General features: G+C 42.5%; 1 protein-coding gene across 4 annotated transcripts in view; it reads right to left on the bottom strand.

The window, feature by feature from the left end:
- wwp2 (WW domain containing E3 ubiquitin protein ligase 2) overlaps positions 1-25,649 on the bottom strand; it is a 99,910-nt gene that overhangs the window by 41,915 nt on the left and 32,346 nt on the right. For 2 of the 4 annotated variants that reach the window (XM_056252064.1, XM_056252060.1), the window contains exons 1-5: positions 24,667-24,737; positions 23,886-23,982; positions 21,728-21,884; positions 20,450-20,571; positions 14,920-15,057 (exon numbers count right to left, since the gene is read on the bottom strand). In XM_056252064.1, coding sequence (XP_056108039.1) covers positions 14,920-15,057; positions 20,450-20,571; positions 21,728-21,884; positions 23,886-23,958 — 490 coding nt within the window. In that variant the 5' untranslated portion in view covers positions 23,959-23,982; positions 24,667-24,737. Of the gene's footprint in view, positions 1-14,919; positions 15,058-20,449; positions 20,572-21,727; positions 21,885-23,885; positions 23,983-24,666; positions 24,738-25,649 lie in introns of those variants that run through there. The other 2 variants (XM_056252061.1, XM_056252062.1) reach the window with 2 other exon arrangements.

The raw sequence follows: 25,649 nt of genomic DNA on the forward strand, positions 1-25,649 counted from the left end.
GATCGGTTCAGAATTAGTCGGGCCAATCAAATTGCCAGGGCGGGCTTTATACGATGATGGACAGATGATCTGCAGTTACGTAATCATCACGTTATCAAAGAGCGCTTGGGTTGAACAACTGGTTGGTTTCCCTCAAAGATGACTGCAGCTGGAGAATTGAGATGTATAGATTCCGCTATCGCGTCTGTTGTAAAATAAATCGACAGCGCATTCATTTTAAAAGATGAACAGAGAACTGCAATCAAGGCATTTGCCGATCGGAAAGATGCATTTGCCGTCCTTCCTACGGGATTCGGCAAAAGTTTAATTTATCAGCTGGCTCCGATGGTCACTAAGAAGATGGGACGGAATGAAAACCCTGTGGTCATTGTGGTTTCTCCTTTGGTCGCACTTATGGAGGACCAAGTAAAAGAATCAACACTCATTATTTTACTACTTCCAGCGTGCGTGCAGTTGAGTTCTGTTGACAACTATGCTATGCAACTATGTAGCTGACTTACTGCGTTGCTCTGATTGGTTGTAGGTCTATCCAATTGAGTGCAGAGTTTTTTTTTCCTGGTTCGTTTAAGACACGCCTCATAATCAAAGCCCTATGGAGCAGTATCAGACTCACATTCTGACTTGAATATGAGTATGACGAAGTCAGGCTAAGAAAAGGCAGTATCCTCACAACTATTTTCCTTTTTAGAAAGAAATGGTATCTGCAAGGATTTCCAATCAGGATTTAGACCGTATCATAGTACTGAGACAGCTCTCATTAGAGTTACAAATTATTTGCTCTTATCATTCGATCGTGGTTGTATCTCTTTATTAGTGTTACTGGATCTTAGTGCTACATTTGATACTATCGACCACAACATTGTTTTGGATAGACTCGAAAATTATGTTGGCATTAGTGGAATTGCACTAGCCATGGTTAAAATCATACTTATCTGACCGTTATCAGTTTGTCGAAGTAAATGAAGAGGTGTCTTATCGATCACAAGTTCAGTATGGTGTACCACAAGGCTCAGTACTAGGACCGTTGCTTTTCACCCTGTACATGCTACCCTTGGGAGATATCATTAGGAAGCATGGCATTAGTTTTCACTGTTACACTGATGATACTCAGCTTTATATTTCTTCATGGCCCGACGAAACTTATCAATTCACAAAATTAACGGAATACATAGCTGATGTAAAAAATTGGATGACTAGTAATTTCCTACTACTTATTTCTGAAAAAAACAGAGATTATAATCATTGGACCAAAAACCTCTGCACGTAATAACCTAGAATACTGTCTAACACATGATGGCTGCTCTGTCAAGTCTTCTTCGTTGGTTTGGAACCTGGGTGTGCTCTTTGATACCAATCTTTCATTTGAAAGGCACATTTCTAGTATCTGTAAAACCGCATTCCTCCATCTTAAAAATATATCTAAACTACGACATATGCTCTGACAAATGCAGAAAAGTTAGGTCATGTGTTCATGACCTCAAAGCTTGCATAAATTAAGTCAGCCAGAACCGGGAACACCTATAACACCTGATGTACTCGTTACATCATAAGAAGAATGGCATCTACGCTAATATTAGTCTCTCTGTTTATCACAAGGTTTACCGTGGTCAACCAGATCTAGGCCGTATCAAGATCAGATGGAGGATCTGCATGTAGAAACAACCACAACACAGCCCTGAAGTGTCAACAGAGATTGTATCAAAAAACCTGTCTCCATACCTGTCAGGGTTGTGGTGCGGGTTGAAGAAGAGTCTGAGGCAAGAAGGCTCCAATTTAAACATTTACTGATAACAAACTAAAAACAGGTACAGGCAGGATAACAAAACTCACACTACTACAACTATACATTGACGACGACCGACAAAGACTGAATGAACAGAAGCAAACTAAATACAGAGACAAATGAACACTAACGAGGTGAAGACAGGTGACACAGATGATGATGACGAGGGACAGGTGGATAATGAGGGAGTGAGTACAGGTGTGGAGACAAGGAGGATTCTGGGTAGTGTAGTGAAGATGACTAAGACAGACAGGTGCAGACGAAGACTGTGACAGAACGCCCCCCTTCAACAAGGCGCGACCTCGCGCCGTAGAACATCAATGGGGTGGGGGGGTGGGCGCCCTGAAGGCTGGCCAGGGCGTGGCCAAACTGGGACGGGAAGCCTCCAGGGCGGATCAGGAAGTGCAGGCGGCCAGGGCGGAGCAGGAAGTGAAGGCGTCCAGGGCGGAGCAGGACGTGGCCAGGGCGGAGCAGGACATGGGCGTGGCCAGGGCGGTGGAGACCCTTCGGGCGGCCATGGCGGTGCGGATGGCCCCCCCCCCAAAATTTAATGGGGAGAGTGACAGAGTCATTACCAGTCTCTGGACTGGACGGAACCAGCGGTGAAGGGGTCTCTGGGCTGGACGGGACCAGCGGCGAAGGGGTCTCTGGGCTGGACGGAACCAGCGGCGAAGGGGTCTCTGGGCTGGACGGAACCAGCGGCGAAGGGGTCTCTGGGCTGGACGGAACCAGCGGCGAAGGGGTCTCTGGGCTGGACGGAACCAGCGGCGAAGGGGTCTCTGGGCTGGACGGAACCAGCGGCGAAGGGGTCTCTGGGCTGGACGGAACCAGCGGCGAAAGAAGCTCAGGGCTGGACGGGACCAGCGGCGAAGGAAGCTCAGGGCTGGACGGGACCAGCGGCGAAGGAAGCTCAGGGCTGGACGGGACCAGCGGCGAAGGAAGCTCAGGGCTGGACGGGACCAGCGGCGAAGGAAGCTCAGGGCTGGACGGGACCAGCGGCGAAGGCTTGATGCAGGACGGATCTGTCTCAGGCTGGGCAGGCATGACGTGAATCATCTCAGGCTGGGCAGGCATGACGTGAACCGTCTCTGGCTGGGCAGGCTGGACGTGAATCGTCTCTGGCTGGGCAGGCTGGACGTGAATCGTCTCTGGCGCAGGATCAGCGGGCTCTGGCGCAGGATCAGCGGGCTCTGGCGCAGGATCAGCGGGCTCTGGCGCAGGATCAGCGGGCTCTGGCGCAGGATCAGCGGGCTCTGGCGCAGGATCAGCGGGCTCTGGCGCAGGATCAGCGGGCTCTGGCGCAGGATCAGCGGGCTCTGGCGCAGGATCAGCGGGCTCTGGCGCAGGATCAGCGGGCTCTGGCGCAGGATCAGCGGGCTCTGGCGCAGGATCAGCGGGCTCTGGCGCAGGATCAGCGGGCTCTGGCGCAGGATCAGCGGGCTCTGGCGCAGGATCAGCGGGCTCTGGCGCAGGATCAGCGGGCTCTGGCGCAGGATCAGCGGGCTCTGGCGCAGGATCAGCGGGCTCTGGCGCAGGATCAGCGGGCTCTGGCGCAGGATCAGCGGGCTCTGGCGCAGGATCAGCGGGCTCTGGCGCAGGATCAGCGGGCTCTGGCGCAGGATCAGCGGGCTCTGGCGCAGGATCAGCGGGCTCTGGCGCAGGATCAGCGGGCTCTGGCGCAGGATCAGCGGGCTCTGGCGCAGGATCAGCGGGCTCTGGCGCAGGATCAGCGGGCTCTGGCGCAGGATCAGCGGGCTCTGGCGCAGGATCAGCGGGCTCTGGCGCAGGATCAGCGGGCTCTGGCGCAGGATCAGCGGGCTCTGGCGCAGGATCAGCGGGCTCTGGCGCAGGATCAGCGGGCTCTGGCGCAGGATCAGCGGGCTCTGGCGCAGGATCAGCGGGCTCTGGCGCAGGATCAGCGGGCTCTGGCGCAGGATCAGCGGGCTCTGGCGCAGGATCAGCGGGCTCTGGCGCAGGATCAGCGGGCTCTGGCGCAGGATCAGCGGGCTCTGGCGCAGGATCAGCGGGCTCTGGCGCAGGATCAGCGGGCTCTGGCGCAGGATCAGCGGGCTCTGGCGCAGGATCAGCGGGCTCTGGCGCAGGATCAGCGGGCTCTGGCGCAGGATCAGCGGGCTCTGGCGCAGGATCAGCGGGCTCTGGCGCAGGATCAGCGGGCTCTGGCGCAGGATCAGCGGGCTCTGGCGCAGGATCAGCGGGCTCTGGCGCAGGATCAGCGGGCTCTGGCACAGGATCAGCGGGCTCTGGCGCAGGATCAGCGGGCTCTGGCGCAGGATCAGCGGGCTCTGGCGCAGGATCAGCGGGCTCTGGCGCAGGATCAGCGGGCTCTGGCGCAGGATCAGCGGGCTCTGGCGCAGGATCAGCGGGCTCTGGCGCAGGATCAGCGGGCTCTGCTGGATCCGGGGTGAAAATGGACGGCGTGGCGAAGATGGTTGGAGGCATCACTGGGGTGATGGTAATGCGGAGACCTCTCTCAAACAGGATCCTGATGAGGTAGTCTGTTAGGGTATGGCCCGCCGAGTCCATCCTTTGTTTGGTCGGTCGTTCTGTCACGATTGTGGTGCGGGTTGAAGAAGAGTCTGAGGCAAGAAGGCTCCAATTTAAACATTTACTGATAACAAACTAAAAACAGGTACAGGCAGGATAACAAAACTCACACTACTACAACTATACATTGACGACGACCGACAAAGACTGAATGAACAGAAGCAAACTAAATACAGAGACAAATGAACACTAACGAGGTGAAGACAGGTGACACAGATGATGATGACGAGGGACAGGTGGATAATGAGGGAGTGAGTACAGGTGTGGAGACAAGGAGGATTCTGGGTAGTGTAGTGAAGATAAGAAAATCATAGTTTGGAACCCTATAAGAGGAACAATTTTATTTTGGGAATACCCATTCATTTAATAATGACATCATAAATAAAAATCTGTATTATGACACTGCTTATGTTGCTGTGTTTTATCCTTCTATTTTTAAGTAGCTTCACATGAAAGTCTGTGTTAATGAAGCCTTGCAGTTGCAAAGGTAAAACTTAAATGGAGCGACATTAAAGCTTTCAGTACAAAAATCAAAAGTTACTGTAAGAAAGCTTAGAAAGTTTAAGCACAAGTTTCTGTTTACTGAATGTGTGTGTGTGCGCGTGTGTGTGTGTGTGTGTGTGAGTGTGTGTGTTTGTGAGAGAGACTTTCTGGCTTTCCCCAGGCCTGTACACAAAGGCCTGTTTATGTAGTACATGTGTTTCAGAAAAAAACGCCAGGGGAAATGAGGGAAAACTTTAAACCAACAAGAGCGACTTCAGAGTGAACAGAGGACCCTAACAGACCTACACACACTCCATCCTTTATCCACTGCTGAAGGTCAAATAGAAAATTGCACACTGAAAGAACACACTCCAGATCATTATACTGTGTGTGGCTTAAACAAGGATTTGAGATCAGATCACAAAGCCAGTTGTTGTTTTGGTTGCGAAAAGACTAATACTAAAATAATATAAGTCAAACTGTCATTTTATTGAGTGTGTGTGTGTGTGTGTGTGTGTGTGTGTGTGTGTGTGTGTGTGTGTGTGTGTGTGTGTGTGTGTGTGGCTGATGGTCAGACACTTCTGAAGGACCAGAATAGTATCCTATTGAGGTGGCCTGACCATTTTGACAACCCTTTTTAATCAAGACTCTGATGTAGACCCCACCATCCTGGACGAATTGCCTAAACATCCTCCCATCCACGATCTCAGTCTACCACCAACCTTCCAGGAGGTTCTATCATCTGTCCGTTCCCTTAAGAACAACAAGTCCCCTGGAGCTGATAACATCCCTACTGAGCTACTGAAGGAGGGAGGGTACCCTCTACCAGTACAATACCAAGGCCTGGACTGATGAGACCATCCCACAGCAATGGAGAGATGCAAACATTGTAGTCATCTATAAGAACAAGGGTGAGAAGGCCGTCTGCGGCAATAGTAGGTGCATATCAATCCTTTCTGTTGGTGGTAAGGTCTTGGCCAAGGTGCTGCTTCAGAGACCTATTAACAACATCACTGAGTCAATGCTGCCAGAATCACAGTGTGGGTTTAGAAAGAACAGGAGATCGACATGATCTTCACAGCCCAGCTGTGCCGGGAAAAGTGCCAGAAAAAAAGTGCCGGGAGCAACATCAGGACGTTTATGGCCTTTGTCGATCTCTCGAAAGCATTCGATACTGTGCAAAGAGAACTCTTATGGGATGTCCTCCTGAGGTTTGGCTATCCCAATAAGTTTGTTAACATCCTCCACCAATTCCATGATGGGAAACTGCTCGGGTGATTATAGGCGGACAAGAGTCCGAGCCCTTCCTTGTACGCACAGGGGTGAGGCAGGGGTGTGTGCTAGCATCAGTGCTCTTTAACATCTTCCTCCTGTGTGTCACCAAGCTTCTCCACAACGAGAATGAAAACAGCAGTGGTGTGGCAGTGGACTTCAGATTAGATGGCAAACTCTGTAATATTAGGAGGCTACACGCAACCACAAAAATCTGTAGAGAGCAGGTCCTGAAGCTGCAGTATGCAGGCGACTGTGCTTTTGTGGCCCATACTCCGGAGGATCTTCAAACTGTCCTTGCTGTGGCAGTGAGGGCGTACAGAAGGATGGGGCTGACTGTCAACACCACCAAGACAGAAGTGGTCTGCCAATGGAGTACCAATGTCCCACCCACATTACCTGGCTTCACTGTTGGAGATGTACAGTTATCAGTAGTGCCATCTTTCAAATATCTGGGGAGTTTTCTCTCTGAGGATAGCGGCATCGACAATGAAATCCAGAGCCGAATTAAACAGGCATCAGCTGCCTTTGGGAGACTTCGGTGTAGAGTCTTTCATAATAAGAACCTTCATCCCTCCACAAAGGTCGCTGTATACCAAGCGGTCTGTGTCACTACCTTCTAGGGATGCACGATATTGGATTTTGGCCGATATTCGATATGCCGATATTTTCAAACTAATTTTGTCCGATGCTGATACCGATGTATTTGTATTTTTTTTTTGTGCAAAAAAAGCCTATTAAAGCTTCTATTAAAGTTTCAGTCAAGAGCAGTGAGTGATTTCCTCTTTGTGTTTTGTGGTTTTATTAACATTAAAGGGATAGTTCTCCCAAAAATTTAAATTGTCATCATTTACTCTCTCAAGTTGTTTTAAACCCAAATAAATGTCTTTCTTCTGTTGAAAATAAAAGTTATTTGGAAGAATGTGGGTAACCAAACAGTTGCTGTACTCCAGTGACTTCCATAGTATATTTAAGCACAAAAAAGAAATTAATATAGGTTTGGAACAACATTAGAGTGAGTAAATAATGACAGAATTTTTATTTCTGGGTGAACTATCTCTTTAAGGACAAGCGGCAGCATATTTACTATTAGGATACTGTCTCTTTAAGAGCTGCACGCGACGCGTCTAATATACACGCATTTGACAAGCAATTTTCTCTGTTTGCTTTAACTTTAGACATAACCAACTTTGTTTATGTAAACCTTCTGTGTATTTGACAGTATAAGCGCAATAAAACTCAAAAGATAACTTAGTCCAGTACGCAGGCGCTGTTAGACAGGCTTTTAGTACCTGTGAGCATCGGGTGTACGCGCTCAGAAAAGCTCATGTTAGAACAGCGCATCAGCACGTGAATGACATGTTTAACCAGCAAGACTTTGACGCACATGCAAATAATGAACTTTTGTGAATTGCAGTGTCTGCGTTTACATGTGATTTGAATGTAAGTCGCATTGTACAGTATGTTGAGATAAAGGCGCCAGAATTGAACTGATAGAATGCACGATACTACGATATTTCTTCAAAAGCAGATCGTGGAGACATAATCGTACACGATCAAAAACCGTGATTTTCAAGTTGCTGGCGCTCATGCTTCGCTCACGGTCGTCACGTGCGCATAGGAAACATGCCACCCTATTGGCAAGGCTCATCGGCAGTAATATTCATATCTGCCGATGCCGATGATGGTCATTTTAAGCTTTTATCGTCCGATACCGATGTTGTCCCGATATCATCGTGCACCCCTACTACCCTCCTCTATAGCTGTGAAGCGTGGGTAACCTACAGCCGTCACATCAAGTCCTTAGAGCACTTCCACATAAGCTGCCTTCAGCGCATTCTGGGAATCACCTGGCGTAATCGTGTGCCTCACATTGAAATACTTAAAAAAGACCAACTGCAGAAGTATTGAGGCCATGATTACCCAGCGCCAACTACAGCGGTTGGGGCATGTGATAAGGATGCCCCCATTTCGGCTGCCCTGCAGAGTACTATATGGCCAGTTACATCATGGACGACGCTCAGCTGGGGGGGCCGAAGAAGCGCTATAAGGATCAGATGAAGAACGCCTTGAGGAAGTGTAAGATCAGATCTGGAGGATGTTGCTGCTGACCGGATCATCTGGCGACAGCTGTGTAGAGATGGGGCTCATACACTAAAGATGGAGAGGACAACCAGAAGACAGCAGAAGCGAGTCAGGAGTTACCACCACCACCATCACATACATATGCCCCACCTGCAATAAAGCTTGTGGGTCCAGGATAGGACTGGTCAGCCATCAAAGATCTCACCGTTAAAGGCGTGGACGCCATCATCGGATTTCAATGGACAACCGAAGAAGTGTGTGTGTATACAGGTTTGGCTATACTTGTGAGAGCCAAATGTCCTCACTTATATTGTGAAATATAATGACAACTGACTAGTAATGACATTAAACTGGACCTTACTAGTTAAAACGGCTTATAAATCGGGCAAAACAATTGCCTATTATTTTGCACGTTTCTGTTATGGATAGGTTTAGGGGTAGGCCATAGAAAACATCATTAACCTGATAGGAACTGGATAAAAAAATTTTAAAACTACTGATCCACAATATGATTTCTGACTTGTGATGCAGCCTGAATCATAATCACACAGTGTTAGTTCGTTAATATTCAAAAATATTATTGATTTGACTGCACTGACATTTAGATGAGAACTGAACTGAGCTGGACGATGACATCACTGTTCTCAGCAGAACTGCTTTATAGATGAAATGAACTCATTTAATAATTGATGATCTTTTATAACGGAACTGAATCAACACTGAACTGACTTCAGCTGAACAATGACACTTTTCTTTTAGAGCCAACATTAACTCTGTTTGCAACATTTTCCTGTTATCACTGCTTTGAAACAATCTGTATTGAATAAAGCGCTAAATAAATATAGAGGACTTGACTTGATATAAAATCAATGGAAGTCTATGCAATGTCCTCACTAATAAAGTGAAACAAACGTGTGTGTGTGTACACATGTACAACAAGTAACTGAAAGAGAAGGTCAGAAGGAATCACTGAAAAAAAGAAACACTATCAAAAGCAACAGATTTTTTAATATTCAGAACAACAATAAAGCCGTCGTTCATACACACATAAGAAGCATGTGAGAGATTCAATCCAATCTGCTCAATAGGAAGAAAAAACAAATACTTGATGATACTGAGCTCTATATTTCTTACCGCCCTGACGACACTTACCAACTCACAAAATTAACGAAATGCATAGCTGATAGTAGAAGTATTGGACCAAAAACCTCCATTCTGTCACCTGATGGAGTTTGGGTTCCTGCCACTGTCGCCTCTGGCTTGCTTAGTTGGGGACACTTAATATTCAGCAATATTATTGATCTGACTGTACTGACGATGCTGTGTGAGAACTGAACTGAGCTGGATGATGACAACACTTTTCTCCAGAGCTGCTGTATAGATAAATTAACCAAATTAATAACTAATGATTTTTACAACCGAAATGAATCAATGCTGAACTTACTTCAGCTGGACACTATTTTCTTCTAGATCTGCTGTAATGCCGAAACAAACTTTGTTGGATTATTTTCCTGCTGAACTGAAAGCTGCTTTGAAACAATCTGTATTGTAAAAACGCTATTTAAATAAAGGTGACTTGACTAGACACAACTTCCAAATCATGTTCAAGAATAAAGATTTTCACAAATATTAATTTGCACAGAAATTCCATAATGACTAAAATGTATAAATAGCATATTAGGCGCCAGACTTACTAACAGCTTGCACCAACGCAAACCCTCCTTTGTCTGTCAGGATTTACTAAGGACTACTAAGTGAACAATTAGCGCTGAAAAGGCATGGACAAAGTTATTTTTGCAGTTGACCTAAGTACCCTTTCAGACGCAAAATTTATGTGAGGAGAGTATTTAAATAAATCATTCTACATGATTAACTGTTATTTGCGCCATAATTCAACGCAGATGTTTTTTTGTCTTAACCCACTTTGTGATTTTTCTCCACCTATTTTAAATTTCCTGTGTTAGTAGATTATCCGCACCTGATTATCATAGGCTCTGCTTGTTTGCGACCCTACGCTCTTGGTATTGTGTTGGTCATAATGGAAATGAGCTGTTCTGTCAGTAGACCACCTGCAGAACTTCACACTCCCATCTGAGTTTTTATGGGATTGCTGGCTCTCGCTAATTCACCCCGTTTAGTAAACCTGCCCTGAAGGTAGGATTGACAATTGTTTTCTCATCAATTATTCTGATGAAATCTTAAGTTAATCAATATTGGTCATATAATTTTGCAGCTCACTGTTTTCTCCCCATTAATAACAATAGCCACTTTCAAACATGAAATCCATTAAATATCAGGAAAAGGGTCTTAAAACCTGCAGTAAAACCTTTTCCAGTAAATGTACTATGGACATACGCAGTTCACATAAAGCGTGAGGCTTTCCATCTTTTACCTGTACAGCTATCATACACTTATCCAAGCCAAAGTGCTATTTAAAATTGGTGATGTCATTTACTCGGATAGAGTAAATTCACTCAGATGGACAGAAGTTATTTTCGTTTCAGCATTTGAGACACTATGGCTGGAGTAGCACTGCAGCAAGTCAAAAATGCAAACATTTGTCAAGTGCTACAGATGCACCACAATGGACACTCCAGTGTAGACTGCTTCACAGATTATTCTCTGAGCATTTCAAAACGGAGTCTGCAAACCGTAACGGTAGGCAAAAGATCTCGAAACAGAAAAATGCTGTTTATTTTCCAGGCTGTATTAGTGAGATTGAGTTTTAGTGTCTTTGCTGTCTATGCTCTTGGCCAAACCATTTGCGCCACAATTACTTGCACCCCTCCAAAGTCTTACGGCCATTTCACACCGCAAGCTTGAGCTTCACATCAACTTCACGTCAGCGTAACTACACCGTCAGCGTAACTACACCGTCAGTGTAAACTACTCCGTCAGCGTAAACTACACCGTCAGCGCAACTACACCGTCAGCGTAAACTACACCGTCAGCACAACTACACCGTCAGCGTATCTACACCGTCAGCGTGTATCTACACCGTCAGCGTATCTACATCGTCAGCGTATCTACACCGTCAGCGTAACTACACCGTCAGCGCAACTACACCGTCAGCGTAAACTACACCGTCAGCGCAACTACACCGTCAGCACAACTACACCGTCAGCGTAACTACACCGTCAGCGTATCTACACCGTCAGCGTATCTACACCGTCAGCGTGACTACACCGTCAGCGCGACTACACCGTCAGCGTATCTACACCGTCAGCGTAACTACACCGTCATCGCAACTACACCGTCAGCGTATCTACACCGTCAGCGTAACTACACCGTCAGCGTGACTACACCGTCAGCGTGACTACACCGTCAGCGCAACTACACCGTCAGCGTATCTACACCGTCAGCGTGACTACACCGTCAGCGTGACTACACCATCAGCGTAACTACACCGTCAGCATATCTACACCGTCAGCGTATCTACACCGTCAGCGTAACTACACGGTCAGCGCAACTACACCGTCAGCACAACTACACCGTCAGCGCAACTACATCGTCAGCATATCTACACCGTCAGCGCAACTACACCATCAGCGTAACTACACCGTCAGCGCAACTACATCGTCAGCGTATCTACACCGTAAGCGCAACTACACCGTCAGCGCAACTACAACGTCAGCGTAACTACACCGTCAGCGTAACTACACCGTCAGCGTATCTACACCATCAAGTCAAGTCATCTTCATTTATATAGCGCTTTTAACAACCATCAGCGTAACTACACCGTCAGCGTAACTACACCGTCAGCGTATCTACACCGTCACTGTAACTACATCGTCAGCGCAACTACACCGTCAGCGTAACTACATCGTCAGCGTAACTACACCGTCAGCATATCTACACCGTCAACGTACCTACACCGTCAGCGTAACTACACCGTCAGCGTAACTACATCGTCAGCGTATCTACACCGTCAGCGTATCTACACCGTCAGCGTAACTACACCATCAGCGTAACTACATCGTCAGCGCAACTACACCGTCAGCGTAACTACACCGTCAGTGTATCCACACCGTCAGCATAACTATATCGTCAGCGCAACTACACCGTCAGCATAACTACACCGTCACCGTCAGCGTAACTACACAGTCAGCGTGACTACACCGTCAGCGTGACTACACCATCAGCGTAACTACACCGTCAGCGTAACTACACCGTCAGCATATCTACACCGTCTGCGGTCACTGCAGCTGCGGGTGTATTCACACACTTGTAGCGTTTGTACAGCGTCACAGCAGCGGCTCCAAGGATACATATAAGCAAGCATTTCTTTACAAAGACAACTCTAAATTTGTTTTTAGAAGTTGTTCATTTATAAACTTGATGGTCTTGAAAGTTTGTTAAGATGGGGAGGTTCTTTTCTGACATACTCCAGTTCTTGTTAAAACACACTAGACATGCTTATTCTGTGCATTTTGGCACTTTTTGTGTAAAATCATATTCATTTTTTTCTTCCAAAGTGTGCTTTTACTTTAATTGAGCGTGAGCAGCGTAGTAAAAATAGACTCTGTGCCAAAACCCCCGCTTCACTGCTGCTCACGTGCCGCTCCTGCTCCCGGTGTGAATGCACTTATTGGTTAACATGCACGCCGAAAAAAAAATATGCGTCATGAGTAAAAATATCTAACTGGTCACATTGCCATTCATTTTGTACACTGAGGTTACTTGAGTGATTAGGAATACTTTAGTGGTCAGCAATGACTTCCTGTTTTTTAACTGGTGTATAAATATGCAGGCCAATTTCCTCTTCCATCACAATAGAAAAGACCAAAGAATAAAGTAACAATGTGCAGAAATGAAACAAATCAGTAAAGGGCTATAAGAAAATGGCACAATTGTTGAAAATTCCCATTTCCACTATCAGTTCCACTATCAATAATTAACATGTTAAAATCAATTGGAGATGTTAAGAATCAGCCTGGAAGTGGACAATCTTTATTGGCATCACACACACACACACAATAAGGAAGATGGCTTGACACGTGTAATAATGGCATGTATTATTTGTACTTATGCACACAAGGAAGTCAGGTTGCCCAAAGTAAATACACGCATACCAATATTTATTTAATATTTGAGAAAATACTTGTTTTATGATAAAGTAAAATAATCGAAAGAAAACAAATGTTCTTAATTTAAGGCAATAATGTGAATATTTTAAATGAAAAACCAAGAGGATGAATAGCCAAGAATTTTCTCATATTTACAATGCGTGCCGATATTAGTAGAGGGCACTGTGTGTTTACGCATGGAATATAACGAAAGGCTGTTAAATTACTGAAAAATGATGCACGACTATGCCTATAATAATGCCTACTTTAAAAATATCAACACTACCACCTCACTACTAAGAAATGTCATTTGATTTTCAGTAGCAGAAACATTTTACTGATGAAGTCATGAAGCAGCGTTGAGAAAAAGTTTCTGTGCATGTGAATGTCTGTGTGTGTGCAAGTGAGTGTGTGGGAGAGAGCAGGAAAAAGACAACGTGCTTTGACAGATTATTATCCTATTGTTTGTAATATTGTTTGTGACTTTTGCTGTGGTAGTTTTTTAACTAACATAATTTGGCAGAGTGATAACCCTTTTCAGGTTGGGGTTGTCACATTTGCTGTAACTGTTATGTCCTAATTACATTTTCTGCTCAAAATAATGCTTATATATTCTGCTGTTTAAGTAAATGTTTTGCTTTAGAATTGTTTTATTATTTAAATTTGGCTAAAAAGCAATAATAGGCTACTGAATGGCAGGTTCCATTGTGACAACGTGCTCCTTACCTACAGTAGTTATATAGAGTTAGACATAAAAAAAATTATTGGCAGGTTGAGGGTTTAGCAATGGGAATGTTTTGAAGGTGAAATTGCAACCAACCTCTCCAGGAAAATGAATCTTGTTTGAATCTCACAGTTTAAAGACAACTCTAGATACATTTAATGCACATTCTCTGTATTTCTCTACTTGTGGCTTCAAATAACCATTAAATTGTTATATGTTGACTGACTGTGCCTGTGCTCTATATATTGCAGCACACACCTTATGCTTCACAGAGTAGTTAAGAGTAAGTCACATGAATCTTTTTACTAGCTATAGATGGTCATTCAGTAACTAGACTCGCTTTCCTGAAGCTCAAGCATGCAGAAGTGCGTGGCGCTAGCTACGCCAATGTCAAGGGTTTTATTCCAGGGAAAGAAAGAACTGATCAAATGTAAATGTGTACCTTGAATGCAGCATAATTTGCTTTGGATAAAAGGTTCTGGCAAATGCATAAATGTAAATATAAACTCACTATATCAGTTTTTTTACAGTTACAGAATCAATTTAGTACCTGTGCACTGTCTAACTCACTCTGTGCTTTATGCTTTGACACATGAATGCTCTGATTACAAAGCAACTTACTCCCAATGAAAAATGAGTGTGTGTGAGTCTGAACAGATTAGGTTTGTGAGTGGTCAATAGACCCACTGACCTCCTGGGCTCTGTTTGTCAGTTTTGAGTAGACAGAGGAGAAAAGCTCTCTTGTGAGCATCCGCTTGGTCAAACTCGACTCTTTCCATACCAACCTCTCTCACCACAACCTCCTCTATTCCTGCATTTAGTTTAGGTGGAGTCACAGCCAAGGCTTTGCAAACTCATGAATGTGCATTTATTCATGTGTGCTGTGTGTTCTACAAGTGTTTTCTATGAAGTGTGCATGTGTGTCTGTGAACAGGACTTACTGTCTGAGGCAGCATTGCCATTGGGCAGAGATCCTAGATCAACAACCAGGCCATCCAGACAGACGTTGAGCTCACCTCCTGCTACAACCGAGCCTTTGTTCTCGGTCTGTAGAACCAGACTGAGCTGAACATTCTCCACTGCCAGTCAAAAAGAAAGAGAGAGAGAGAGAGAGAGAGAGAGAGAGAGAGGGCTCTAGTGCTGGTAGATACATTTGTGTTTTTGTTTCTTTATTAAAAACCTAAATATTCAACTTACATTCATGACATTTTATTTGACAGACTCATTGTTTAGGCAAAACACTCACTGGTTCATATTTGGTGTTTTAAAATAGCAGGGAAGAAGAGAGGCTGGTTTAAAAGGGGAGTGCTCAGCTGTTCATTGAGATTTCATTCAATCCTACATTAGCCTTTACATGTCTTTGAATCATAGAAATCATCAGTAGAACACGAGCTGACATAACTGCTGTCATAACCTTATATAACAGTAAATATAAAAACAGTCTTTCTCTTTTTAAGAAAGTCAGAGAAAGGTAAAAGAACAGTTCAATCAAAATTTAAAATCTGTCATCATTTACACTCATGTCATCCTAAACTTGTACGAAGTTCTTCTGTGCAACAATAAAGAACATAAAAATTACTTGTGCGTGTCTTGGTGGAAAAAGAAAAAAAAACATGGGCACCATGGGCTGCTTCTCTGCACGTTTGATTTGATTTGAGTTGATTTGGATCTACATATAATAATTTTTTGATGCAAAAGCAGTTGTCTTCTTGCCAGAAAGACAAAATTTCAAGAATTTCTCTAACAATGTGAAGCACAAAGCTGACTCAGAAACAACTTTACCAACTTGACCAAAACAAAAAAAAACACAGGACTAAAATTGCGGAGTGACTCAGCTGAAAGTCAAACCTCAAATGTTCAGGAAAAACACTGCACTGAGCTGAAAGGAATTCATGCAGACCTATTCAAAATATTTTGGCCAGTAGTGTCAAAAGAACCAAAAATGCAAAAGTATTAATAACAAGGGGGGGGGGGGCAGTTGGGGACACTTAGGCTCAATCCCAATTCACCCTTTGGCCCTACCCCTTGTTTTCGAGTGTACCCCTCGGCCCTTAAAACAGAGTTCCAAGGGCCAAGGGGTTGAAATATTCCCCTACGAAATGGAACAACCCTTCATGAACCCGATACGTCATCAGTCGTCGGCGATGGCTCTGCCGTTACGGAGTTTTTACAGGATTTCTCCATGACAACGACTGACAATCAGCGCAGCTGCTCTTAACTTTGAGGAAACATGATGCTTATAACGTTCCTTCCTCGAAATGTATGTCTTTTCTGTTTCGGAAAGGTAATTTATTATACAATTTCTTAATTTAAATGACTATATCATTATTATAAGAGTAAATAAAGTGCACGGTGGTGTCATCCGGCGCTAAATTTAAATGTTTAACCGTTTGTGAAGCCATCTCACCGATGATTCGCGATGTATTCTGCTAACTTTCTCGTAGCCCTCCGTTTGGAGTGTGCCTCTGAAAAATCTCCGTTTCGAGGGCTATGTACCCCTATGTATCCCTTCGCCCTACCCCTCGATCTAAACAAGAATCGGGACACCCTACCCCTTGACGTGAACGCGCAAAACGGAGGGGTAGGGCCAAGGGGTGAATTGGGATTGAGCCTTAATATCACTGTAAAGCTGCTTTGAAACAATCATTGCATAAAGCGATATATAAATAAAGGTGACTTGACAGATTTTTTTTAAATCAGAGACATTCCCGCCGTATATTTAAATTGTAAAAATAAGACCTGTTTTGCTTTAATGTCAGTTACAAGGAGTTATAAAGATCTGAGGTGATTTTAACCTTAAAGGAGTCCTATAATGGTACATGCACTTTTACAAGTTGATTGTGCTGAAATGTGTGTTGGCAGTGCCTGTACACAACCATCATATAAATGATCAAATCCATCCAGTGTTTTTGTTTTAATCTCCTTATATGTTTTCCCCTGTCTCAAATCGAGCCGTCTGACCGTGTGACCTCCCACGATAGTTGATTGACAGCAGCGTTTCAACACAGACCCGCCCTGAGCGAGCTGTCATCATAGTCCGCCATTGTTGATACGCTGGAGCAGAATGGCGTCTAAGCGATTGTGGTGTTCTGTTCTTGGGTGTAATAACGAACACAGCAGTCATTTTAATGTTCCTAAATCCGAACCGCTAAAGACACAGTGGCTGAGTTTTGTTTTCGAAGGGAATGTTCCCCACGAGCAACGTCAATGCTTTCATGTTTGCGCGAATCATTTCTCACCAGATTGCTTTATAAAGGAGGGTCAGTATAAAGCTGGTTTTGCTAAGAAGCTGCTCCTGAATAAAGGATCGGTACCAACTATTCGTGTTCCTGCTGCACCTCCAGAAGAAGTGAGTGTAAAGTTTTATTAACCTTTATATGAATCTTTGCAAATCGCTTGCACGCTTCACGATGAATGCGGCTAAGGTTTACACTCAGGGTACATTACGCCATGTTTTCTATGTATGACGTTCTCAATATAATTCATAATCCCACTTTTATAATGAACAACGTGTTATGGTTATTGTGTTATTACAAACTGTCTATTATAAACACTAAGCTTACTTTTGTAGATGGTTTATAACGGTGTCTGTTACTGATTAAGAAGTAATGTCAAAAAATCAAATTGATACGGTTGCACAGATGTGTCCTCAGAGACTCCCGCTGCCATTCTTTCTCCAAAATATACCCTCAGCTGTTGTCAAGGCAACACTCCACGTGTGTTGTGTCAAAACGCCCCACAGAACAGAGGGGCGGGGTGAGCGAAGCTCATTATCATTTAAAGACACATGCACTTAAATGGTGTGCTGAAAACAGAGCTGTTTTTGACCAGGTAAAATTTGTGTTTTCTTACAATACTAATGAGAATTTTTAATTAAAGTATATTACAAACTTTTCATTTAGACCCTAAAGAATCATATTAACTCGTATAAAAATGGCATTATATGACCCCTTTAATATTACGGCTGGGAAAAAATACTTTGTACTGAAACTAAAATTAAAATGTACTGTTTAAATGTTTTAACTGTTTAAACTAGGGATGCACCGAATATTCGGCCACCGAAAATTTTCGGCCGGAAAGACTTTTATCACCGAAACAATACGGCCGAAATGTTGTGATGACGCAAACAGAAACTTGCACGACGCAAACAGAAACTTGCACGTGCTTGTCTGAAGCAACATGTCTGCGGTGTGGATGTATTTCAGTATATCTGAACCCCCGAGGAGACGGAAGCCTTGTTTATACTTTCGCCTGCGAGTCTCAACAGACAGCGCGCGCACCTCTCCAAACAGTTGAGGCATTTATACTTGACGCGCTCGCCGTTGTACTATTCTTTGAAACGACAGGGGGCGACTCAAGTAACTGTCCTCTAATCATCAGGAATCGCTGAGAAGAAGAAAGATAAACACATGATAATGTTTGTTTTTTAGTATACCACCACCAATACAAAAATAATCATGTAAAACAATAATCAAGCAACTAATTTAGACGTGCAATCTGGGTGCTGGTGTGATGAGAAGTTCGTGCTCGGCTTTGTTTTTATGAGAGAACATTTAATTTTAAAACCTTTCTGCAGGCCAGTAGATTATTATTTAATGTACACATGAGTGGGGTGAAGTTAAACATTTTAGTTTGAATTTTATACTGTGCATTGTTGCAATGTGCTAAATAAATATTTGCATAATTTGTAATTGATTTATTCTTTGAAAATTTTATATTAATTTATGCAATTGCAATGCCTTGATTTTAGTAAAGTTTGTACACAGTCGTCATAGCCATAAATGCAATGGTACTAATAATTGGCATAATTTCTTTCGGTGTTTTGGTTTTCGGCCTTGGTTTTCTCTTTTTCGGTTTTCGGTTTCGGCCAAGAATTTTCATTTCGGTGCATCCCTAGTTTAAACTGTTTAAAATAATTACCACAATTAACGCAGAATCTGTTGGCTTTCAGTTATAATGTTGAATGGCTATAATTTCTCATTTTATTCCCAGAAATAAAAAAATAAAACAACTGTGATACTGGCCTTCATTCATAGTACTTAGTGAAAAAAGATGCCATTAATTAAATAAATATTTAAATGAGAGCTATTATGCCCCTTTTCACAAGATGTAAAACAATTATTTTGATGTCCCCAAAGTGTGTATGTGAAGTCTTAGCTCAAAATACCCCACAGATAATTTTTTATAGCATTTTAAAATTGCCAAATTTGGGCTTGTGCAAAAACGCACCATTTTAGTGTGTTTCCCTTTAAATGCTAATGAGGTGCTGCTCCCGCCCCACTTTTCAGACTTTTTTGCGTCTGTCTGGCAAGAAATATCTCTTGTTTGGCTGCTCTGTTCTGATGTGCTGTCCTTTACAAATAAAGATTCCACTATCAGCGCGATAAAAAACTAACAACATAGCTGGACTCATGGTGCTACTGCTATCACATGCTATCACAAACTTTACAAGTCTAATATGTTATTATGAGCTTGACAAATTCAAAGGCAATTTGGAAAACAAACGCGTAATACTTACTTCTAGATGTGTAGCTGGATTACGAACAGTTGACATTGCTACATCCTTCAGGAGCAACTTTTTTGCAAAACCTGCTTTATACTGAGCCTCATTCAAAAAGCTGTCGGGTGTAAAATGATTCGAGCAGACATAAACGAATTTTGGTAGAGGTGAGGGAGCATTTTCTTCAAAAACAAAATGAATCAACCTCGTCTTCAGAGGCTCAGATTTCAGGAGTAAATAGAGCTATGTGGATTAATACAACCAGCTACATAACACCAACAACTCTAGGGAGACATTCTCGTCAGTGCAGCAATGGCGGATGTGTACAACTCAACTCGCTGTGAACTCGATAAGGGCGGTTCTATGTTTAAACGGCAGTGTCTGTCAACACTCGTGGGCGGGGCCTGTGGCTTTAGTGACGTCACTTAAGCTGCATTCTGAAAACAGGTCATTGGGAGACACTGCTTATGATTTATGGGGATTTAAAAAAAAGGACTGGGTGGATTTTTATCACTGTAGGGTGGTTGTGTACACACACTGCCAACACACATTTATGTCCAAACACCGTGCAAAAGTGAATTTTGCATAATAGGTCCCTTTTAAAATACTGTCTGTGGCAAGCAGGACGAGGCCGAGGGCCGTGAGAACGAAGCGAGTTTCTCACAGAGGAGCATCGGAAGTATAAAAGGAGGAGTGACGACAGTGAAGGATGAGAGAGGACCAGGCCTGGACTATTTATGTTACGTTTTGTTTATGTGTGTGAGGCAGTCGTCCGTGAGCGGCTGTTGCTTTAACTTTCGTTTTGTGTTTGTTTATTTTGAATTTAAAGTTGTGAAACGTTCACCGGTTCCCGCCACCTTCTTCCCTTATCAATGAACCTCGTTACACTGTCTTTGTTGTTTCAACATTAACTAAGAGAATCAATGTAAAAAATATATTTATTGGGATTTTATATTATGATGACAACTTACTCTTGCCATCATGTGTTCGGAGAGTGTCCAGTAAGTCAATGGTGGCACTGCCCAAAAGTTCCTTTCTCAAAGTGTGACAACTCCACAACTTCAGATCCAAATGACTCTGAGGAGTCACGTTCCTGTGAAAATAAATATATAAGTTCTCAAATGGACCATGGTTATGACTAAACACGGTCCCCTAAAACTGGAAGGGCTTTTTAGAAAAGATTTTAAGAGACGTAAATAAAAACAAACAAAAAGGTAGAACACAACCAGCACAGAAAAGCAGATTTCTTCACTTTACTGATTACATAGAGCAATTCAATGGTCTTAGGTAATTATTTGTTATTTTTACAAATTGTATACTTAAAGCTGCAGTCCGCAGTTTTTCCTCTTTGTCGCCATCTCTGTTCGAAATCTGCAATTGCAGTCATTTGCGGAATTATCAACTTTACGTGAGTTGTACTTCGACACCCTCGACACGGCACAGCGCGGATGAACACTGTGTTTGAGGAGACTGTGAGGCTGTCAGTCACCGCGCCGGTGTGGATACTGGCATTCAGAATCACAGATTATTCTTTTTGGCAGTATGACCAACATAAGAATTTTCATCCACTTTTAAGTAAGTAATATCCACTTTTGTTCTGGTTCTGACATTGCAGTAAATCGCGCTGATTAAATCTAAAAATCGCTTATCATATCATGCAAAACCGTGCAAATTATACTAAAAACGTCAGCATTGCGTGACTACATGTAATGTCCTTCCGGTATGTATCCTTGTTTTCGCATGGGTCCGGGTGCAGTCTCTTTTTTTCTGTAGCCACTCCGAAGTCCGAACAAAGTCTTTTGCATTTTACAGCAGGTGAATCTCCAGTTGTCACTGGTGATTGTCGTTTGAACCTTTCTGGATCCGCCATCAAATTGATAAGTTTAATTATATCAAGTGCTGCGAGAAAAGGCTATAAATCTCCACCTCCAACATCCTCACACGCAATATAGCCTACTAGCCAAGACTCCTTCTTTATGTGTACATATGTGATGTAATGATGCAAAGACATGCTCGAATCTACCGCGGAAATCCACCAGTACCACTGGAATTAAAAACATTATTACAAGCTTACCGCTTTGAATCGAGCTAAGGCAAGCAGATAGTTTTGAACACTGGCTGGTTATGTATTTTCTCAAATATGTATTTTGGATCATTTTTAACCCAAAAAAAGCTACGGACTGCAGCTTTAAAAGAGAAATGAAAAAAGTAACATATATATATATAAACTTAGTCATGTGATGCCTTACAGGGTGAGGTCTTCATTCCACTGCAGCTCAAGGTGTCCAGTGCGTTTGCCTGTTTTCTTCGTTTCACTGGTCAGACCGTCAGCGGTCACTTCCACAAATGAACTCAGACGAGAGTGACGACTGGGGAGCTTAGGAGACTGAGGCTTAGCAGACAGCACTGTCAAATGAGTACAACAGAAAAACACTAAACATTCTTGAATAGAGGAAGATTTGCAAAATGTCAATGAGAAATGATCCAAATCATTAAAACCATTAATCTCATATCATATTCACTGTTATTGAATTTACAACATACCAGAAATAACAGACCAGGTAACAAATCCAGGGCATTTTGGGGCCCAAAGCAGATTTTTAAAATAGGTCCCATGCACGGTTTCACCAAACCACTCCCATGCCCCAATGTACACAACATACGTCCTACACTGACACCTCATTGTAAAGTGTACTCAGAATATTTATCTTTAAACATACTAGAAAAATAATAAACCGCTGAGTAGTAATACCATTTTTGTAGTGTGAATTACCAAATACAATAAAACAATACACATTAATAAAAAGTATAAAGTAAACAAATGTTTCAAACAGACTAAAGTGCAAAAGTACAATAATAAAGATCAGAAAATCTGAAAATTTTCAACCAATATATAGAAATATCTTCTGAACTGGCATGTTTTAGTTCAGTTTAATATGTAAAAATGTATGTGTGTAAACAAAAGTTTGGAAACATTATTAAGTATTTGGTGTTAGCAAATACACCATAGCAAATACAAAAATCTAAATGGCTATTTGAAAACATTTTACATACTGTTTGACTTAATTTCTTCTCTGTGAAATGCGGGTGTCAGATACAGAAAGTTGCACTGCTTTATGTACAGGGGTAATTGAATAAGCACTGTTTTTCTGCCGATCCATATAAACCACCTACTGTCAGAGTGTGAATGTGCAATTTCATTCAACTAAAATCTGAACAATTCAGAAGGCGTCTAGATTTATTCACTGAATTTTTAAGTGCCCATGATAACAACATTGTGCAAATTCACTGCCACAATATATTACAAGGTGACCGTGACACTGTTGTTACAAAAGCACAGCGTCTTCAAGTAACAGCATTCCCGAAATGCTGAACTAAACCGATAAGACACGAAGCAGCAACCACCATTTCAACAAATGTATCCTATCTTGTCAGAATTCAATACTTAGACTACCCTTATCTTGCTCCTTTCTTTCGTTTTTTTTCTAATTTCTGCACCAGATTGATAGTGATGCCTCTTTATTTTCAAACATTAATGCACAGAGTGATACGAGCGAACTTTATCAAAGTTATTTATACCAAGCAAACTGTGGCCCTTTAGGGCCGGCTCTGATAACATCACAATAATAAATTCATAACAAACTGCATCCTTTATTATATGACTTTTCTCAAGAGCAGACAACGTTTATGAAAAGTTTCAGCGTACAAGTCATATTACTGCTTAGAGGTGGTTAATGGACAACAGATTTATATCAATAATTACTAAGTGGCAATGACTATGGTTCCGGTAACACTTTATTTTGATGGTCCCTTTTGAACATTCTGTTGACTATAAGTAACTTTGCAACTACATGGCAACTAACTCTCATTAGAGTACTAGTACACTGTCTGCTTAATATCTGCTAACTCTTTATTGTGACGTTCCCCCAACAGACATTTTGCTGACTACAAGTAACTTTGCAACTACAAGTCTTAACTTATTCTAACCCTAACAGTCTCAAATACTCTACTAACACTCTAATGAGAGCTAGTAGACATGTAGCTGCAACGTTACTTATAGTCAACAGAATGTGTTAAAGGGACCGTCAAAATAAAGTGAAACCATGACTCCAAGGTGGCAAAAACATTTATAATTTTGATTCCTGTACCAGGAAATGTGAGTAAATGTGTCCTGACATGAACGCTCATAGTTGGAGTAGCAGATATGAAGTAAATTATTCAGCACACATCACCCTCTAGAGGAAACACTGCATAGTGCAAAAACACATGAAGCTCTGATGCTGCAAGCTGATGCGTCATATGAGCTGATAAATCCCATCAAAACGATCAGTTTCAGATCAGTCGTTTACAGTGCAAAGTGCTGATGTTAACACAGGCTGGATCAAAAAAAAAAGCTGATTTCCTTACCTTTCAAGGTCAACTGTGATTTCTCTGTGGCCTGAACGTTGGCAAACTGAGACACACTGGCAGCTGCCATCATCACATCACATCACAGATCACAGCCCTGAAACAAACACACACACACACACACACCTTCATCATCACTCATATTCACTCATCTACTGTGAAATATAATCAGACGATAATAAACCATAGACGTCGTGTGCGTTTACTGGGAGTTTCATCTAGCATTAAAACTCACAGTGATCATCTGAGCACCTCACACACACAGCAATATTACAGTTTAATACGAGAAGATTTTACATAAACTGTGAAAGCATTAAAAAAATGTTAGGCGAGTCAACAGTAAAACCGGAATATGTGGTTTATAAACCGGTGTCATGATACATTCTGTGAATATCCGAGTCTGACAGTTTCATAGGTCAGAAACCGATTGTGATGATCAGACACAAACAAACAGTAATCATCTAACGTTAACTATTAAAAGGTTCGGTATACAGCAGGGTCGGGTGACTATAAACACATTTATTTTTGCCTCCGAATTAGACATCAGAAAGAGTCAACCGAATATAATTTCTGCAGCTAATAAAGATTTATGATAATTTATAATCTTAAGTTTAATGTATGTGTAAGACAGTGACGACGTTTGACTAGCAGCACATAATTTATAGAGAAAAGTCACAATATACTTGAAATCGTCAAGAACCACTATAAAAGCGGGCAAGTTCATGTGTAATTTAAACGTTTTCTGTCAATAATAACACACAATAAATGTTTTGATCCCTACCTTTTATCTGCCGTGAGACTGTGGATCGCTAACTGTCATTTCCGCTTTAATGTCATGGTCATGTGACTTTCGGACGAGCGACGCGGTGAATTGTGGGTCCGGATGCTCCATACCATCAATGTGGCAGGGGTGCGTTTTAGTGAAACATTTCTGTAAAATGTGAAAGATTTTTACCAAACCAGGTTTATAAATGTTCACAAATTGCATGTGTGGATACACTGCTGATCAAATTATTTAGAACACCTAAATGTTTTGAATTGTTCACAGTTTAATGTACTTATAACACACAACAGCATAGCATTCTTTCTAGGAGGTAGGCAATGTGTTGTGTTGGATCATTATCTTGCTTTAGATTAGAATGAACCCCTGACCAACTAGGCACAGACTTAGTCAAGATGCATAAACTACTTAGTCTAGTCTTACAAGTTAGTCGGTTATAACTTTTTTAAATGAGTTACTTAAACAGGTTGGTCTAATTTGAATCCGAAAAGTAAGTCTAATCCTTTGGCTAACTGCAAGTTGGTCAGCCTAACGTTAGTTCTTAGACTTAACATAGTGACTGTGTTTAACTGGCCCCAGATTCTCCAAGACCCAGACTAATGGTGTGTTCACGTGCTATGGAAAATATGATATTTTCCACTTGTGAACTGGTATTTACCAGTGTGTTGCGTTCAAGTGCTTTTGTTGTCGTAATGTGGTAAAAAGATGGAGATCCAGACCTGTTATTTAGCTAAAACTATTTTAGATTGCTTAAGTCATCTGCTACAGCAATAAAATGATTTATCAAAACTCAAACGGTAAATAATATGCTGTATATTTTCTAGATTATGAATAGTACATATTTTTGTACCATAGACGGTACATAGATTTTTGTACTACACATTCACGACTCTCGCGTTGCTCTCCGCCATTTTGAAAAGGTCAAAGGTTATCTCATCTCGGCAACTCGTGCATCAAAATATTCTACGAGCTGCCCAGTGGAA

This window comes from Rhinichthys klamathensis, unplaced genomic scaffold (genome assembly GCF_029890125.1).
Source record: "Rhinichthys klamathensis goyatoka isolate OS25496 unplaced genomic scaffold, OSU_Roscu_1.1 h1tg000092l_1, whole genome shotgun sequence".
NCBI classification, from domain to species: domain Eukaryota; kingdom Metazoa; phylum Chordata; class Actinopteri; order Cypriniformes; family Leuciscidae; genus Rhinichthys; species Rhinichthys klamathensis.